At 61.2% G+C, this 17372-nt stretch overlaps 4 protein-coding genes across 4 annotated transcripts; 1 reads left to right on the top strand and 3 right to left on the bottom strand.

Annotated features, from left to right (window-relative positions):
• Window positions 1-464: 464 nt before the first annotated feature.
• LOC134055846 (protein NDRG2-like) lies at window positions 465-5809 on the bottom strand. Its single transcript, XM_062512315.1, has 14 exons — window positions 5768-5809; window positions 3978-4080; window positions 3782-3902; window positions 3457-3519; window positions 3303-3363; window positions 2887-2973; window positions 2592-2648; window positions 1925-2019; window positions 1577-1621; window positions 1352-1403; window positions 1194-1241; window positions 1080-1115; window positions 925-976; window positions 465-604 (listed from the first exon to the last, which is right to left on the bottom strand). The coding sequence occupies exons 1-14, from the start codon at window positions 5807-5809 to the stop codon at window positions 465-467; spliced, it is 1002 nt and encodes a 333-aa protein (XP_062368299.1).
• A 1970-nt stretch (window positions 5810-7779) lies between these two features.
• Window positions 7780-10301, bottom strand: PNP (purine nucleoside phosphorylase). Its single transcript, XM_062512361.1, has 5 exons — window positions 10070-10301; window positions 9787-9890; window positions 9400-9575; window positions 8920-9101; window positions 7780-8072 (listed from the first exon to the last, which is right to left on the bottom strand). The coding sequence occupies exons 1-5, from the start codon at window positions 10299-10301 to the stop codon at window positions 7780-7782; spliced, it is 987 nt and encodes a 328-aa protein (XP_062368345.1).
• Window positions 10302-11746: 1445 nt separating this feature from the next.
• On the top strand, window positions 11747-14359 carry PIP4P1 (phosphatidylinositol-4,5-bisphosphate 4-phosphatase 1). The gene is made up of 7 exons (XM_062512405.1): window positions 11747-11855; window positions 12017-12192; window positions 12505-12611; window positions 13109-13214; window positions 13313-13365; window positions 13473-13563; window positions 13965-14359. Exons 1-7 carry the CDS (start codon window positions 11783-11785, stop codon window positions 14106-14108), a joined length of 750 nt encoding a protein of 249 aa, XP_062368389.1. The 5' UTR covers window positions 11747-11782; the 3' UTR covers window positions 14109-14359.
• A 766-nt stretch (window positions 14360-15125) lies between these two features.
• On the bottom strand, window positions 15126-17170 carry APEX1 (apurinic/apyrimidinic endodeoxyribonuclease 1). The gene is made up of 4 exons (XM_062512423.1): window positions 17119-17170; window positions 16697-16854; window positions 16180-16372; window positions 15126-15664 (listed from the first exon to the last, which is right to left on the bottom strand). The coding sequence occupies exons 1-4, from the start codon at window positions 17168-17170 to the stop codon at window positions 15150-15152; spliced, it is 918 nt and encodes a 305-aa protein (XP_062368407.1). The 3' UTR covers window positions 15126-15149.
• Window positions 17171-17372: the final 202 nt, after the last annotated feature.

The following is a 17372-nucleotide window of genomic DNA, read 5'->3' as shown; positions in this document are numbered from 1 at the left end:
CAGTGTGCCTCCCAATGCTCTCACTTCCCTCTCAGTTCTGCCAGTGCTCCCAGTTCTCCCAGTGCAGGTACTGGCCACACAGTGGAAGGGGTTCAGTCACTGCTTTGACCCTTTATTGCCACCACGGGAAGCTCGTGAGGGTCCCTGAGGTTTCCCAGGGAGTGTGGGGTGGGATGTGGGGAGGGGCCAGGGGAGTCCCTGTGGGAGTTGGGAGTCCCAGAAGGATTCTGGGAGAGGGCCCTGGAGTGTCTGGGGGCATCCCAAAGGTCACATGGGGAGGGGTCCCACTGGGTCTGGGGTGGGGTCCCAGGGACATCCCAGGGTGTCCTGGGGGCCACTGGGTGGTCCCAGGGAGCCCTTGGGTTCCTGGGGATCATTCCGGGGGTCCCGGAGGGTTCAAGGTGGGTCCCAGGGATCAGGGAGAATTCCCAGTGAATACTTTTGGGGGGTAAAGGGGGAGTCCCTCAGGGGCTGGCAGGGGGAGGAGCGGCCCCTCCCCCAGTGCTACCCCGGCTCAGGGTCCGGCTGCGGCCACGCTCCCCCTCGCCCACAGTGACGGAGCCGGTACGGGAGCGGGACAGGCGCGTCATGGCGGAGGCGGCCACTGCAGGGACATATGCACAGGCCTTAAACCACGCCCCCTCCCCTCCTATCCCCACCCCTTCTGCATTAAACCACACCCCTTTATGTAAACCACGCCCACTCCATACAAACCACACCTGTGCCCTCTTAAACCACACCCCTTTGTGTAAACCACACCCCCCTTAACCAAAGCCACACCCTGTCCCAAAACCACGCCCCCTCCCCAATCTACACCCTCAACCCCATAGGCTTCCCATATTAGCGCATGTTAATGAGCGCCTCGTGTGTATTAATGAGCTACCATGCACATTAACGAGCCCTTCCTGTATTTTGGTTACTCACTGTAGCCCATGCCCTGCAGGAAGTACTTGATGGCCTCGGTCAGCCGGCCGGGCTGGGGGGAGGGGCATGGTCAGCACTGACCACTGAATGTTCCCTGGGTGACCACTCCCACCCCCCACACCCCATGACCCCTGCCGTGACCCCCGACCCCTCACCTGGGCGATCTGTGGCTGCCCGCCACCGTCAGCCATCTGCAAGAGAGGTCGTTGAGTGATCATCGAGTGGTCACTCGGTGGTCACTTGGTGGTCATTGAGAAGTCAAAGATCACCTTCAGGAAGGACGTTTGCGTTGGGTCCAGTTTGGCGTTGCTCTCCACCTTGGGGGAGGGGTCCAGGGGGATCAAGGGGTCAGGGTGGTGTTTGGTGACCACTCCTTGAGTGACCATGATCCCCCCCCCCCCCCCCCCACCACCCCTCCCCCACTCACCACGGCGTCCTCATGGGGGGTGTTGTCACCGACCACCAGCAGGACCGGGCAGCTGGGAGAGGGGTCAAGGGGATACTTAGGGGTCAGTGGTCAGTGAGGGGTCACTTGCGGGTCAGTGATCACTATGGGGTCACTCGGGGGTCAGTGGTCAGTGAGGGGTCACTCGGGGGTCAGTGGTCACTCCGGGGTCATTGGTCAGTGAGGGGTCACTCAGTGGTCACTCACCGCAGGCTCCCAGCCCCGCTCCGCTCCAGGCCCAGGTCACCGCGGCTGAGGAGGAACGGGGATGGGTCAACACTTTAGCGCCACCCACCATGGCCCTGCCCATTTGTGACCCCACCCCTCCCAGGACACACCCACCCCTCAACCCCCTCCCTCCCCTTTGGCCACACCCCCTTTACCCCCTCAGACCATGCCCCACGACTGTAACTCCACCCCCTAAAGCCACACCCCTCCCACAGCCACACCCACCCCCCAATAAGGTAACCACACCCACCCCCGGTTTTGGGGTCTTTTGGCCATGCCTCTCCAGGCCACGGTCCCAAGACCACGCCCCCAATGCCACACCCTCACCTGGTGTACATAGCCCAGAACAGGGCAGGGTTGGGCGTGGCTGCCAGGTGCTCCCGGAGCCTCCGGACGGGGGGAGGGGCAGCGGCCAGCTCATCCTGGGGGCCGCCCAGTAATGTCCACCCCCAGTGACCTCCCAGTGCCCGCCCAGTGCCCACCCAGTGACTTCCCAGTGACTTCTCAGTGACCTCCCAGTGACCTCCCAGTGACCACCCAGTGACCACCCAGTGACCGCCCAGTGACCGCCCAGTGCCCGCCCAGTCACTTCCCAGTGACCGCTCAGTGACCTCCCAGTGACCACCCAGTGACCTCCCAGTGCCCGCCCAGTGACCGCCCAGTGACCCCCCAGTGACCTCCCAGTGCCCGCCCAGTGACCGCCCAGTGACCGCTCAGTGACCTCCCAGGGACCACCCAGTGACCTCCCAGTGCCCGCCCAGTGACCTCCCAGTGACCGCTCAGTGACCTCCCAGTGACCGCTCAGTGACCTCCCAGTGACCGCCCAGTGACCACCCAGTGACCCCCCAGTGACCTCCCAGTGCCCGCCCAGTGACCCCCCTAGTGACCACCCAGTGACCTCCCAGTGACCGCTCCGTGACCTCCCAGTGACCGCTCAGTGACCCCCCAGTGACCTCCCAGAGCCCTCCCAGTGCCTCGCCTCCCCCCGCCCCACCTGGGTGAACAGGTGACTCAGGATCATCTCATTCGTTGACATCCTCAGCCCTGAGAGCTGGGGGAGGGGCAGCTTTGTGAGACCCTCCCCTTCAGAAAAAAAAAAAAACAAACCAAAAACAAAAAAAACCCCTCAGGACCCTCCCCAGACCCATCCTGGGACCCCCAGGGGCTCCCCAAATCCATTCTGCCCACCAAGTCCCCAAGGACTCCCAACCCCCTCCTTTTTCCTTCCCACCCTTGACCACACCCACGACCACGCCCAGCCAAGCCACGCCCAGTGAGACCACGCCCACCTTGCTGGCGGCCCAGTCCATCCAGCCCTTGGCACGGGGGTCGAGGTTGAGCAGCACCAGCCCCTCCACAGCCTCGGGGTGCAGCAGCTGGGGGGGACCCCCGGGTGACCCCAAAGGGACCCCAAAGGAATCCCCGTAATCCCTGAGTGACCCCCAGAGCGGCCCATGCCACCCCCAGTGTCCCCATTCCCCCCCCCCCCCTCCAAAACACTCGCAGTCCCCCCAGCGCTCCCCAAATACCCCACAGCCCCCCGGACCCTCCCAGTTCATCCCCATGGCCACCCCCAGGTCCCTCTGCTCACCCCAAACCCACCCCCCAGTGCCCCCCAACTCCCCCAGTGCCCCCAAAACCCCCCAGTGCCCCCCAGACCCACCCCCAGTGCCCCCCAGTGCCCCCTGACCTCTCCCCCACTCACCCCAAACTTGGCCAGCACGAAGGCCCCGGCCCCCACCCCCACCCCGACGATGCTGCGGATGCTGCGGGAGGGGAGGGGGGTGGGAAGGGGGGAGAGGTCAGAGGTCACAAGGATGGAGCTCTGACCCCACCCCCGCTGCCCCTCCCCAACTCACCCCAGGCCCTGCAGGACCCCCGGGAGAGCCTCGGCCAATTGTTCCAGGGAGGGGTACTGGTACCTGGGGGGGGGGGGGGGGGCAAGTGGTCACTCAGGGGTCACTCGGGGTCATTTTGGGGTCACTATGGGTCATTTTGGGGTCACTCGGGGGTCGCGGGTTTAAAAGGGGGGGGGAAATGAGGGGAATTGTGGGGTGGGGCATGAGCTGCGTGTGGGGGAGGGGCAGAGTAGTTTTTTGGTTGTTTTGGTTTTTTTTGTTTTGTTTTGTTTTGTTTCTTGTTTTTTTGGCGGGGGGGGGGAGGGTGGGGGGGGAGGGGCGTTACCCGGGGGGGTAGGGCGGTGCCCCCTCCTCCATCCCGGGTGGCTCCAGGTGCACCAGGTGGAAGCTCCGGGTGATCTCCAGCATCTCCTCGTGCCCGAAAAGCTCCGAAAAACACGTCAGGTCTGGTGGGGGGGGAGGGGTGGGGGGTCAGTGGGGGTGGGGGGGGAGGGGTGGCAGGGTGGGGGGAAGGGACTCACGCGTGTGCCCCACATCCGGGAAAGTCACCAGGGCAGGGCGGCCGGGCCGGGGGGACCCCGAAATCCACGCGTGGACCACCCCGAAAGGCGTCTCCAGAAGGTGCTGAAAAGAAACGCGGGGTGGAGAATCACCAAAAAAAAAAAAAAAAAAAAAGAAACGGGATTCGGGCCCAAAGGAAACACCCCGGGATTCGTAGCACCCCCCTCCAAAATAAAAAAAAGGGCACAAAAAAAAAAAAAAAAAAAAAAAAAATTGGTCCCCAAAAAATGGGGTGGGAGGGGGGTGGGGAGGTGGTTTGGGAATGGTTCAAAAAGAGGGGTTTTACACCTGGAACCCGCCCAAAATTGCTCATTTTCACCGCCCAGATCCTTGGGTTTGACCCCAAACTCTTCATTTCCATCCCGGTTTCTGCTCCTGCCCCCGCCCCCCCCAAATTCCCTCTAAATTCCCTCTTTTCACCCCGAATTCCTCATTTCCCCCCACCCCAAACACTAATTTGTGTCCCAAATTTCCTCATTCCTCCCCTTCCAAACCCTCAGTTCTGTCCCCAAAGTTCCTCCCAAATCCCAAAAGCGCCTCCTTTAACCTCAGGGGTGCAATCTGTGCCCCCAGGTCACTGGATTTTGCCTTAAAACGCCCCAAATTCCAGGGGTTAACCTGGTCCTTCCTGGCTCTGACCCAAACTTTTCCCGGTTCAGCCCCATTTCACCCCTCCGGAATTCCCTGCTTGGTGCCAAAATTGACGCTTTTTCCCAGCTCGCCCTAAAAAAACCCCAATTTGTCCCCAGTCCCGAATTCCCCAGGATTTCCCCGCCCTGACGGAAATTTCCACTTTTCCCCCCTCCCCGATCCCGAGTTTTGCCCCCCCTCCAAAACCCTCCCCTTTATCCCCAAAACTCTGCCCACAGATCGCCAAATCCGAACCCAAATTCCCCCTTTTCTCCCCACAAAACCCTGGGGTTTTTTTGCCTGGAATACCCAATTTCTGTCGTGTCCCCCACACTCCTCTTTCTTTACCCCCTAAATTCCCCAAAGTCCACCCAAACCCATCAATTTCTGTCCCAAATTCCTGCTTTTCCCCCCAAATTCCCTCATTTTCTCCCCATGTCCCTCTTGATCCCTGAAATTCGGCCCCAAATCCCGGGTTTTAACCCCAAAAATCCCCCTTTTCCCCACCCAAAATTCCCGCTTTCCTCCAAAATTCCACCCTAAGCCACCACGTTTTGCCCCGAATCTCCCATTCCCCCCCTCCCCAAAAAAAATTCCCTTTTCTCCCCCTCCAAATCCCCCATGTCCTCCCCAAATTCTCCCTCGGCTCCAAATCCCCACATTCCCAAATTCCCAAATCAATCCCCAAAATCCCAAATCAATCCCCAAATCCCCAAACTCCCAAATTCCAAAATCCCCAAATTTCCTAAATCCCTCCCCTTTTCCCCCCATTTCCCCAATCCTGGATCCCCGTCCCGCCCCGAAATTCCAGAATTTCCCCAATTCTTGAATTTCCTCAAATCCCCTCCGGTGTCGTGTCTCTTACCCCCCCCCCCCCCCCCCCCCAAATCCCGACCGCGCCCCTCCCCCTCCCGCCCCTCCCCCACGCGACCGCGCCCTGTTTCCCCCCCCCCCCCCAAAAACAAAAAAATATCCATATTTTTCCCCCTCAAAAAAAACTCGTAAACCCCGGGAATTTTGGGATGGGGGAGGGGAGGGGGTCGGTGGGGGAGGGGGTGGCAGTGTCCGCCCCTCCCCCTACCCTCTCATTTCCCTCCCCCCCCCCCCCCCCCCCGCTCACCTTGACCTCCGGTGGGGGAGGGGCGGCCTCGTGCAGCTCCATGACCCTGAAATTTGAAGGGTGGGGGGAGGGGCGAGGTCAGAGGTCACGACCCCTCCCCACCTCCCCCCCTCCCCCTCCCCCACTCTCCCCCCGCCCCTCCCCCACGTCCCCCGGGTCGGAACCTGCGGCCACCTTGAGGCGCCCTCTGAGAGCGGCCCCTCCCCCACCCCGGCCCCTCCCCCCACCCCACCCCACCCCTGCCCCTCCCCCCACCCCCGCCCGGTTCCCACGGGGTGGGGGAGGGGCGCAGCCCCAAAATAGCCCCCCCCCACCCGCTGCCCCTCCCCCCACACCTCCCTTTAATTATTTTCATTAATTCGCGCTAACAAACTTCATTCCACTCTCAATCAACTTTTATCCAACTTTTAATTAACTTCGCCCAACTTTCCATAAACTTTTATCCAACTTCGAATCCACTTTATTACGCTTTAATAAACTTTTAATCGACTTTGCTTTACCCTTCAGTTAAGGCCACGCCCTCACCCTTCATTAACGAATTCACTCATTCATTAATTAATTAAACGGCCTGGAGGGCAGAGGGGCCACCTGGAATGTAAATGAGCTGGAATGGTTCATTAATTAATTAATTAATTCATTAATTGGTTATCAGCGCAAAGCAGAACTGAGTAGTCAAGTAGGGAATTGGTTAATTAGCCTCCAGTCATTGATTGATTAAGCCCCTGGGGTTAATCAAGCCCCTGGAAGCAGCAGTCTTAAGCAGGATAATTAATTAGCCTTGGGTAATTATTTGCAGGTGCCCTTAGCACTGATTAATTAATTAATGGCAATGATTACCCTGAATTAATTCATCAGGGGAAATAAGGAAGCATTAATAATTAGCCGGGGGTGGGGGGTGACATGGTTTGAATAAATTATCAGCCAGGACCGATTAATCATTAGAGGTTAATTATTCTGAATAACTAACCGAGGAGCTATTTAGCTGTAAATAATTAATTGCAGAAGTTAATTAACCACATAGAAGAGCACTAAAGAACCCAGAATAGTTAACTGGGTGGGCTAATTAGCATGGAATAATTAAGGGATACGGGCTAATTAACCTGGAATGATTACTCGAGGGGATTATTTAGGCTGGAATAATTAATCAATGGGGTTAATTAACCGTGTCCCTAACCCTGAGAGATCAGCACTTGTTAACAGGCGCTAATTAATGCCCTGGGAGACACACACAGGACGCACACAAAACTGTTATATGGGAATTAATTACATGGAATTAATTAATTACATGGAATTAATTAATAACACTGAACTAATCACACATAATTAAGGCAAAATCCAGAGGGGGCAAAGACTGGGACAACACTGGAGCGACACAGAATTAATGATGTGGAATTAATGACAGGGGATTAATGACATGGAATGAACAACATGGGATTAATGACATGGGATTGATGACATGGGATTAATGACAGGGGATTATTGACAGGGGATTAATGACATGGAATGAACAACATGGGATTAATGACATGGGATTAATGACATGGGATTAATGACAGGGGATTATTGACAGGGGATTAATGACATGGAATGAACAACATGGGATTAATGACATGGGATTAATGACATGGGATTAATGACATGGGATTATTGACAGGGGATTAATGACATGGAATGAATGACACGGGATTAATGACACGGAATTGATGACATGGAATTAATGACATGGAATGAACGACATGGGATAAATGACACGGAATGAATGACAGGGAACGAATGACACGGAATGAATGACGTAGCATTAATGACGCGGGATTAATGACATGGAATTAATGACACGGGATTAATGACATGGGATTTCCATGGGTTTCCACGGAATTAAGGCAAAAATCCAAGGCAGGTTTTATGGAGGGAACGACACGGAACGTCGCGGGAATGTCGCGGGATCAAGGCACTGCCCCAGGCGTGTCACCGACGATGTGACGTCACTCCGGCGTGACGTCATCGCGGTGACGTCACGGAGCGTCCGGGCGCGTCCGGGCGCGTCCGGGCTCGTCCAGTTTGGGGGCCAGGGCCAGCAGCAGCGCCCGCAGGTGCCGCGCCCCCTCCTGAGCGGCGGCCAGCACCTCCTCGTGCCCCGTGGGCGTGGCAGGGTGTGGCCCCAGCCCCACCCCTCCTGCCGTGACGTCATCGCTGTCCCCCCCACCGTCATCATCGTCGCCAGGGGCGGAGTTGGTGATGAGGGACAGCCCCAGCACGCGCAGCCCCAGGTGACGCGCGGCCGACGCCTCCGACACCGTGCTCATACCTGGGGGGGGGGACAGTGAGGGTGGGCAGGGGGCCGGGATGCACCTGGGCACGGTTGGGCACACCTGGGTACGGCTGGACACACACCTGGACACACACCTGGACACACACCTACACACACCTGGACACACACCTGGGCACGGCTGGACACACGCACACAGGTGGACACACGTGGACACACACCTGGACACACCTGGGCACAGCTGGACACACACCTGGACATATTTGGACACACCTGGGCACGGCTGGACACACACACGCACACAGGTGGACACACGTGGACACACACCTGGACACACCTGGGCACAGCTGGACACACACCTGGACATATTTGGACACACCTGGGCACGGCTGGACACACACACACAGGTGGACACACGTGGACACACACCTGGACACACCTGGGCACGGCTGGACACACACCTGGACACACACCTACAGACACCTGGACACACCTGGACATGCTCGGGACAGGGGCACACATGGCTTTGGGTGTTTGGGGTAATTTGGGGCTGCTTTGGGACTCTTCGGGGCTGGGTTGGGGCCTTTTCTGGACTGTTTTGGGGTGACTTGGGGCAGTTTTGGGGCTGGGTTTGGAGCTGGATTTGGGGCTGGTTTAGGGGGATTTGGTGCTGGATTTGGGGTTGATTTGGGGCTGTTTTGGGCCTGTATTTGGGGTTGTTTTAGAGCTGGATTTGGGGCTGTTTCGGGGTGATTCAGGGGCTGTTCTGCCGCTCTTTCAGGAATGATTTGGGACTCTTTTGGGACTCCTCTGTCGGGATTCTTCCGGGACTCTTTCAGGGCCGATTCGGGTCCCTTTCCCTGCCCTCCCGGGTCCCTTTCCTCACCGACAGCATCGGCCCCGAGGAGCCGCAGGAGCCGGCACTCGGCGGGGGTCTCGTAGCTGGGCCCCCCCACGCCCACGTAGACCCCGGGGCAGGCCCGGAGCTCCTTGGGGGCCAGGGCCAGCGCCAGGCGCCGCAGCCCGGGGTCGTAGGCGTCCGTCATGGAGGGGAAGCGTGGCCCGAACCTGTGTGGAGCCACGGGATGGAACCGATTCCCCCGGAACCGACCGGATCTCTCCGCAAAACCCGCCCCACCTGCCCCGATATGTCCATTTTCACCTCCAGCGGCCCTTTCTCTCCCTAAAACGCCCATTTTACTCCAAAAATTGTCCCCTCTGCCTCCCATCTTACCCCCCAAAATTCCCCTTTCCCCCTAAATCTCTTCTTTGAGCCCCGCAAATCCCTTTTGTCCCCCAAATCCTCCCTTTCACCCCCAAATCCCCGTTCTTCCCCCAAAACCCAGCCCCAGCAGGCCCCGCACACCTCTCGTCATTCGGCCCCACGAGGGGCGAGCGTCCGGCCAGGCCGGGGAGGTCGATGTGGTCGCGGATGACCAGCAGGTGACCGGGGCCCAGGTGTGGCCGCAGGGACCCTGCGGCATTGGTCAGCACCAGGGTGTGGACTCCGGCCAGGGCCAGAGCCCGGACAGGTACCACCACCTGTGGGCGTGGCCAGGGTGTGGTCAGGGGAGGGGTTAAGGGGTCATGGGTGTGCTCGGGGGCGTGGCTAAAGGATATGGGGTGGGGCTGAGGGAACGGCGAAGGGGGTGTGGCCCCCAGGTGTGGGTGTGACTCCCAGGTGTGGGTGTGACTCCCAGGTTTGGGTGTGGCCTCCAGGTGTGGGTGTGGCCCCAGGGGAAGGTTGGCTTACCTGGGCGGGGCTGTAGCCCTCATACAGGTGGAACCGGCCTTGCAGGACCGCGCAGGGGGCGGAGCCCAGGCGGCCGACAACCAATCGCCCAGCGTGACCCTGCACTGGGGGGGTGGGGCCGGGGGTCACAACACCAACCTGAGCCCCAGGTGACCCCCAGCCCTCCTTCTAAAATCCCCCAAGCCCCCAAAACCACCCCAACCACCCCCCCTCCCCCCCCTTCCCAAACCCCTCCAAATCACACAGAACCACCTGAAACGCCCCCTCCCAGTGCTCCCAGTACCGGTGCTGCGGGGGAAGTGGGGGATGTCGGAGTAGTTGAAGGTCTGGGGGTCCGAGAGCTCCTGGGCCAGCGCCCCCAGGCCAGAGCCGCACACCAGGGCCACCCTGGGGGGCTCCCGCAGTCGGGCCCGCAGCCAGGCCGCCGCCTCCGCACACGCCTCGTAGCTGGGGGCGAGGATGGGCACCAGCATGGACCAGTTTGGCACCAGCATGGACCAGTCTGGCACCATCATGGACCGGTTTGGCACCAGCATGGACCAGTCTGGTGTCATCATGGACCAGGACGGATCAGGATGGACCGGTTTGGCACCTGGATGGCACCTGAGGGGTCCCCGGGGCACGGGTGGGGGTGAGACTAAGAGGGGACACAGGAAAAGAGCCCCAGGATACACCGAAGGAGCTGCTGGGATCCCCGGGACCTCAAGAGGAACGCCCAGGATCCCTGGAATGACCCCCGGGATTCCCAAAAAGACCCCCAGGGGTGCACAGGATCCCCGGTATGACCCTCAGAATTCCCAAAACGATTCACAGGCACTCTTGGGACACATGAGGTGATGGGGGAGAGCACCCAGGACCCATGGGGTGACAGCTGGGGACCCCGGGGACCCCATGAACCCGCTGAATGACATCCAGGATCCCTCGGGACCCCTCGATGGCCCCCCAGGAGCCCCCAAACGCCCCCCAGGCTCCGCTGTTCCCCCCCCCCCCCCCTCATCCCCGACCTTGACTCTCGCCCCGGAGCAGCCGAGGCCCGGGCTCGGGGCCAGACGGACTTGGGACGGGGCGGGCGATGTCCCGCCCCCAAATCCCCTCCCCAAACCCCCCCCAAAACCCACCAAACCTGCGCCCTCCCCGTCTCCCCATCCCTGCTCCCTCCCCTCCCCATCAATGGGATTTGGGGGGGAGGGGGTATCCTAAAGCCCCCCCCAGCCCCGCCCCCCGGCTCCGATTGGCCGCGGCGGATGTAGGAGACCCTCAGGCCGCAAGCCATTGGATGTTGCCCCCCCTGCCCCCATCCCATCCCAAAAAATTGCCCCCAAAAAGCCTCCCCTGGACGCCCCCTCACCTTCCGTCCATCGGAGCCGCGTCTGCGCCGCCGCCCCCGACCCGCCGCTGATATCCAGTGACGTCACCGGCCGCGATCGCGCCCCCCTCGCCTCGACCAATCAGGGGCTGCGATGGCCCGACCGCGCCCCCGCTGTCGTCATGGCAACCGCCGCAGAGGAAGCGGCGGGAGTGGCGGAAGTAGCGGCCAATCACCACGCGGCCGGCAGGGGAACCAGCGAATGGGAGCGCCAGGAGGGACGGGGGAGGGCAAAGCGGCAAGGGGCAACGCGGTGCGTGCAGAGGAAGTCACGTGAAGGAAGGGGAGACAAATGAGAGAGCGGGGAGGGACCCGGAAGAGCGGCACGAGCGTTGCCTGGCAACGTCGAGGTCACGTGGGCCAGGAAGACCAATGAGAGCCCAAGGAAACACCCGAAGAGCGGCGAGGGCGTCACCCGGACCCCGCGAGGTGGAGGGGGGCGTCACGTTGGCCGAGCTGGCCAATGGGAGCGCGCGGAGCGGTGGCAGGGTCGCCCGGCAACGCCGCTGAGCCGTCTCGTGACTCCACGGGGCCAATGGCGGCGCACGGGAGGAGGTGGTCGCGGGGAGACGCTCTCACGTGACTCCGGCGGACCAATCGGCCGGAGAGGGGCGCGGCGGGGGCGCTGTCATGGCGGATGGGGAGCGATCTCCGTTGCTGCCGCCCGAGGCGGGGCCGGTGCCGGGCGGGGCCGCGACCGCAGGTAAGAGAAGGCGGGGTCACTCGGGAGCGGCGTGGTTTAACCGGGGGCGGGGTCTGGCGAGGCGGGGAAGCCGAATGGGCGTGGCTTATGGCGTTAAGGGAGCGGGGGCGTGGTTTCTATGGGCGTGGCTTAATCACTGACCCGCAGTTACCCATTGGCAGGTGGAGGAGGGGCGGGTCCCGGCGAGGGCCCGCCCCCTTACTCGCCATTGGGCAGTCCCGAGGCTGTGGGGGCGGGGCCCCCGGCGGTCACGTGCCGCGTTTGCCAACGGCCAATCAGCGTCGAGGGCAAGACGCACCAGCACGTGGTGAAGTGCGGGGGGTGCGGTGAAGCCACGGTAAGGGGCGGGGTCTATAGGGGGCGGGTACAAAACGGGGAGGAGCATGAGGAGTGGGGAGGGAAAGGGCGTGGTGTGGGTGGGGCATGGGTGGGCGGGGCTTGGGGAAGATGTAAAAAGGGGCAAGGTCTGACAGGGCTGGGTGGGGGTGGGGTGTGAGGAAGGGGCGGGGCCTTAAAGGGAACTGGGTGTGGTCAGAGGGGGGCTTCAGGGAGAAGAAAGAGGGACGGGCCTGGGCGGGAGGGGCTACACCTGGGATGGGCGGGGTTCGAGGGCGTGTCCCCTGAGGCCCCGCCCCTTTTGTGGCGGCAGCCAATCCGTACAGCCCCTGGCGGGAAGAAATACGTGCGGTGTCCCTGCAACTGCCTGCTGGTGTGCAGGGCCTCGGCCCAGCGCATCGCCTGCCCGCGGCCATACTGGTCAGACTGGGAGGAGAGCCAGGGGGGGACTGGGAGGGGCTGGAGGGGACTGGGAGGGGGATGGGAAAGACTGGGAGGGGACTGGAAGAGGCTGGGGGCAATCGGGGTGGACTGGGATGAAGTGGAAGTGAACTAGGATGGTGTTCGGGGGTATTGGGAGGGACTGGGAGAGGTTATTGGGCCATACTCAGAGCACTGGATGTCACTGGGCCATGCTGGAATTTCTGGTGGTCATTTACGGTGGTCATTGGGCCATACTGGGAGCACTGGGCATCACTGGGCCATACTGGGAGCACTGGGCATCGCTGGGCCATGCTGGGAGCCCTGGGAGCAGTGACTGGGGTATACTGAAAGCACTGATGGGATTTCTGGGCCATACTGGGAAGACTGGAAGGAATTCTGGGGGGTTCCCTGGGACAAACTGGGAGCAGTGAGGGGGATCCCTCGGGGCTGCCTGCCTGCCCCATCCCCTCCCAGTATAACCCAGTTCCCCCCAGTAAAAGGATCATCAACCTGGGCCCAGTGCAGACAGGGGCCCCCAGCCCTGACCCACCCCCCGGCGGCGTGCGAGTGGCCTGTGCCCACTGTGGGGGTCCCTTCCTGGTAAGCCACTCCCCTTTCCGCCCCTTTCTGGCCCCACCCACCCCATCTCACGCTTTTTGCTACCGTGTCCCTTTGTGACCACGCCCCTTTTCCCACAGTGGGCGGAGCTGCCTGACCGATCCCTGGCCCGCTGCCCCCACTGCCGCAAGGTGTAAGTGAGGCCCCGCCTCCCTGCTGGCGTGGCTGTTGTGACCACGCCCCTCCCAGGTGTGGGCGGGGTCACTCTGGAGGTGACCTTGCCCTTGTGACCGCCCCTAGCTCTGCGATCGGCCGGCGGTTCCCGCGGCGACGCTGCCTCTGCTGCCTGCTGGGGGCGCTGCTGATGGGCGGGGCTGCGGCTGGACTGGCGGTGAGGGTGGGACCTGCGGGAGGGGGAGTGGCCAGGGTGGGGAGGAGCTCAGGTGTCCATGGGGTGGAGTCTGGGTGGGGTTAAAAGGGTACAATGCAATGGGTGGGGCTGGAAAGTGTGGGGCATGAAGTGGGAGCGGCTGGGGTATGGAACGAGGTTGGAGGAAGGGTGGGGCTTTACTGTGGGTGTGACCTAAAGGGGTGGAGCCCAAGGTGTCTTTGGGCAATGCTCTGAGGGCGGGTCTTAAAACAGCATGGTTTGGAGGGTGTGGCCTAATGGGTGTGTCCCCTGTGGGCAGGGCCTAAAGCAGAACAGCACAGTCAGAACAGGGCGTGGTTTGGGGGGGGGCGGGGGCAAGGCCAGTGGAAATGACCACACCCCCATGCCCCCCCCCCCCCCAGGCTGGGACGTGGTGGCTGTGGCGCCGGGCGCGCTGGGTGCCCGCGGCGTGGGCGGTGCTGGGGGCAGGGGCAGGGGCGTGTCTGCTGCGGGCAGCCTATTGGGGCTGCGTGCGGGTCAGCCAGCCCCTCCCACCGCGTGCCTGACCACGCCCGCTCACCTGGGACATACCTTCCGGGACACGCCCCTTCATCATGGGACACGCCCATGGGCGTGGCAGCGTCGTGGAGCCGCGGTGATGTCATGCGGCCGCGCAATGTCCACAAATGGACAGTTGAGCCACTTCCGGCCCTGCCCCTCCCCCAGCATGGCCACGCCCCCTCCCGCATGCCTTTGGCCCTGCCCACTTGTACATAAGCCCCACCCTCCTGTACAGTGCTATTTATTAAATGGCCGCGCCTGCCAAAGGCAGCCTTGTATGTAAATAAACCCAGAAATCAGTATTTCACCCCAAAATTCAGCTTTATTAAAATATAACGGGAGGGGCGGTCCCTGAAGGGGTGGGGCTGTGGGAGGGGACTAAGGGGGTGGGGCCTATGGGACAGGGCAGAGGGGTAGGAACGCATGTGGGGCTGTTCGGGGAAGTTTTGTGTCTGAGAAGTGACAGCAGCACCTGAGAAGCCCAAATTTGGGCTGTTTTGGGGGAACTGGGATAAAACTGAGAGTGAGATGCCATCTTGGTCTTGATGACATAATCGAAACCTGAATTTGGGTGGTTTCAGGTTGATTTTGGATCATTTTGAGGCAATTTTGGGTCAAGTTCTGGGTGGGTCAGGGTGGGTGACGCAACCTTGGCCTTGATAACGTCATCAAAACATTATTTTGAATAAATTCTGGGACATTTTGTGTCAGCACACACCTAATCAAAAAGAGATGACACCACCTTGGCCCTGATGACGCCATCAACACCTAACTCCGCATCATTTCGAGTGAATTTAATACAGTTTTGGGATGATTTCAATATGGTTTTGGCCCAACCCAACTCAACTTTGACTCATTTCAACCTTATTTCGGGGCCAATTTGACCCAACACCGGGCCAACAGACATCCAATTAAAAGCACGCGGCACCACTTTTGCCGTGACGACGCCACTCAGATCCAACTTGGAATCAAATTTAAACCAATCCCGGGCCAATTTCAAAACAAGCCTTGCCCCAAACCCGACCCGACCGGCGCCGATGCTGCCCCTACACGGCGAGCAGAGCGGTGATGGGGCAGTGGTCGCTGCCGGCCACGGTGCTGCGGATCTTGCAGTCGCACAGGGAGCCCAGCAGCCGCCGCGACAGCACGGCGTAGTCGAGCCGCCAGCCCACGTTGCGGGCCCGCGCCCCGCCCAGGTAGGTCCAGAAGGTGAAGGCGCCGCGCGCCTCGGGGTACAGGTGACGGAAGGAGTCGACGAAGCCGGCGGCCAGCAGGCGCGAGAAGCCCTCGCGCTCCTGCGGGGTGAAGCCGGGGCTGGCACGGTTGGCGCGGGGGTGGCACAGGTCGATCTCGGCGTGCGCCACGTTGAGGTCGCCGCAGAGCAGCACGGGTTTCTGGGCGTCCAGGCGCTGCAGGAAGGCCAGGAAGGCGGCGTCGAAGCGCTGCCGCGGCTCCAGGCGCACCAGGCCCCGCCCGGCATTGGGCACGTAGGCAGAGACCACGAAGAGCGACGGGAACTCGGCCGTGACCACGCGGCCGTCGATGTCGTGCTCGGGGTCACCTGCGGGGCACCGGGAGTGACTGGGGATGGGTTGGGGGAAATAGGAGTGGCTGGGTGAGGGTTGGGAGGGAACCGGGAGGGGGTTTGGAATGAACTGGGAGTGAACTGGGGGGACTGGAGTGGATTGGGAGCGAACTGAGGGGACTGGGAGACAACTAGGAATGACCCAGGGCCAGCTGGGGCAGGAATGAAAGGGGATTAAGGGAATTTGGTGAGATTTTGTGGTGTATCTGGGGCTGGATTTGGGGGGTGATTTAGGGGTTCATTTGGTGGAGCTTTGGGCAGAGATTTTGAAGTGGAACTCAGGTGAAGGGTGGATGTCACGGTGATCCTGGGGTGGTTTTGGGGTTGATTTTAGGTGGGTATTAGGAATAGATTTTGGGGGGATTTCGGATTGCATTTGAGGCAGTTTCAGTGCAGATTTTCAGGTGGATTTAGGTGCGTTTCAGGGTGATTTTGGGTCGATGGACTTGGGGCGGTTTTGGGGCGATTCCAGGGTGGTTTGGAGCTCTCACCGATGCCGTAGGTGACGTTGAGCGGCTCAGTCTTGGCCAGCAGCCCCACGCCGCTGTAGCCCGGCCGGTCCTTTGCACTGGACCAGAACTGGTGAGGGAGACCTGGCAGCGCCCGGATTTCGGGGGGCACGGCCGAGACCGCGCACTTGGTCTCCTGCAGGCACAGCACGTCCGGGGCCTCCTCCTGCACCCACTGGGGTGGGGGGCAAATCAGACAAGAAATCCTAAATCAGACTAAATTGTACTGGGAGGGGAGCAGAATTGTAACAGGAACTCCAAAATGCACAGGGAGCAACCAGAAACGTCCAGGGGAATCCTAAAAATGACATTGGCGGCCACCCAAAATGGGCGAGGAACCTTTCCAGAATTTATGGGGAACCCCAAAAATTTATGGGACCCTGCCCCAGCTCCCCTGAGTATCCCCAAATCCTGTGATTGGCCCCACCCCATCCCCACAAGCCCCTCCCACAGTCAACTTGGCCCTGCCCAAAGCCCACCCAGCCCCGCCCTGACTCACCTGGGCCCCACCCTTGCGCACCCAGGCCCGAAGCCCATCCACGTTCCACGAGGTCACCTTGAGGGTCCAGCGGCGCCCCTCGGGCGTGGCCTCGCGGGTGGGCGGGTCCTCATAAAGGGGGGCTGGTGCCACCTTGGCCGACTTGGCAGGGCCAGGCCCTGTGTGGGGAGGAGTTACTGGGAGAAGTGGGAGCACTGGGAGGGGGATTGTGGGGAGTGAAGGAGGGGCTGGGGTGGACTGGGAGGAACTGGGATGGTCTGCTCGGTGATATGAGGTTGTACTGGGTTATACCGGGTTAAAGAAGCTTATCCTGCACTCCATTAAGTTACACTGGGTTGTAAGGGGTCGTACTGGGTTTTACTGGGCTGCACCGGGGCACACGGTGTTGTGATGGTCCGTACTGGTCCATACTGGTCACTCACCGGCCTCGTCCCCGCTGCCGCCGTCCTCCTTCTTCTTCCCGCGCTTCGGCATCGCGCAGGCCCCGCCCACAGGGCACCGGACACGCCCCCTCCGGAGCAAAGCCCCGCCCCTGCGCCGGGGAGCGAGGCTGCCATCAGCGCGAGCCCCGCGGCCAATCAGAGCGCGCAGGACCCTCAATCCCCACCTCCCCGCCACACCTCAGCCAATCACGACGCGCCTCCCCACATGCCGCTGTACCCAATCAGCGCCCGCC

This window comes from Cinclus cinclus, chromosome 36 (genome assembly GCF_963662255.1).
Source record: "Cinclus cinclus chromosome 36, bCinCin1.1, whole genome shotgun sequence".
NCBI lineage: Eukaryota > Metazoa > Chordata > Aves > Passeriformes > Cinclidae > Cinclus > Cinclus cinclus.
Note: the sequence above shows the minus strand (reverse complement) of the source record. Positions and strands in the feature narration are given on the sequence as shown.

Bases quoted from the DNA above. Each gene is read 5' to 3' on its own strand.
- LOC134055846 (XM_062512315.1), bottom strand. From the start codon at position 5,809: ATGGAGCTGCACGAGGCCGCCCCTCCCCCACCGGAGGTCAAG. The intron at 3,520-3,781 runs GTAACGCCCCTC...CCCCCCCCCCAG, and splicing joins GCACCGCCCTACCCCCCCGG to GTACCAGTACCCCTCCCTGG. The intron at 605-924 runs GTGAGTAACCAA...ATGTCCCTGCAG, and splicing joins CCTGCAGGGCATGGGCTACA to TGGCCGCCTCCGCCATGACG.
- APEX1 (XM_062512423.1), bottom strand. From the start codon at position 17,170: ATGCCGAAGCGCGGGAAGAAGAAGGAGGACGGCGGCAGCGGGGACGAG. The intron at 16,855-17,118 runs GTGAGTGACCAG...CTCCCCACACAG, and splicing joins CGGCAGCGGGGACGAGGCCG to GGCCTGGCCCTGCCAAGTCG. The intron at 15,665-16,179 runs GTGAGAGCTCCA...GGTGCCCCGCAG, and splicing joins CAACGTCACCTACGGCATCG to GTGACCCCGAGCACGACATC.
- PNP (XM_062512361.1), bottom strand. From the start codon at position 10,301: ATGATGGTGCCAGACTGGTCCATGCTGGTGCCAAACTGGTCCATGCTG. The intron at 9,891-10,069 runs GTACTGGGAGCA...CCACCCCCCCAG, and splicing joins CCACTTCCCCCGCAGCACCG to TGCAGGGTCACGCTGGGCGA. The intron at 9,576-9,786 runs GTAAGCCAACCT...CCACGCCCACAG, and splicing joins AGGGCTACAGCCCCGCCCAG to GTGGTGGTACCTGTCCGGGC.
- PIP4P1 (XM_062512405.1), top strand. From the start codon at position 11,783: ATGGCGGATGGGGAGCGATCTCCGTTGCTGCCGCCCGAGGCGGGGCCG. The intron at 11,856-12,016 runs GTAAGAGAAGGC...ACCCATTGGCAG, and splicing joins GGGCGGGGCCGCGACCGCAG to GTGGAGGAGGGGCGGGTCCC. The intron at 13,564-13,964 runs GTGAGGGTGGGA...CCCCCCCCCCAG, and splicing joins GGGCTGCGGCTGGACTGGCG to GCTGGGACGTGGTGGCTGTG.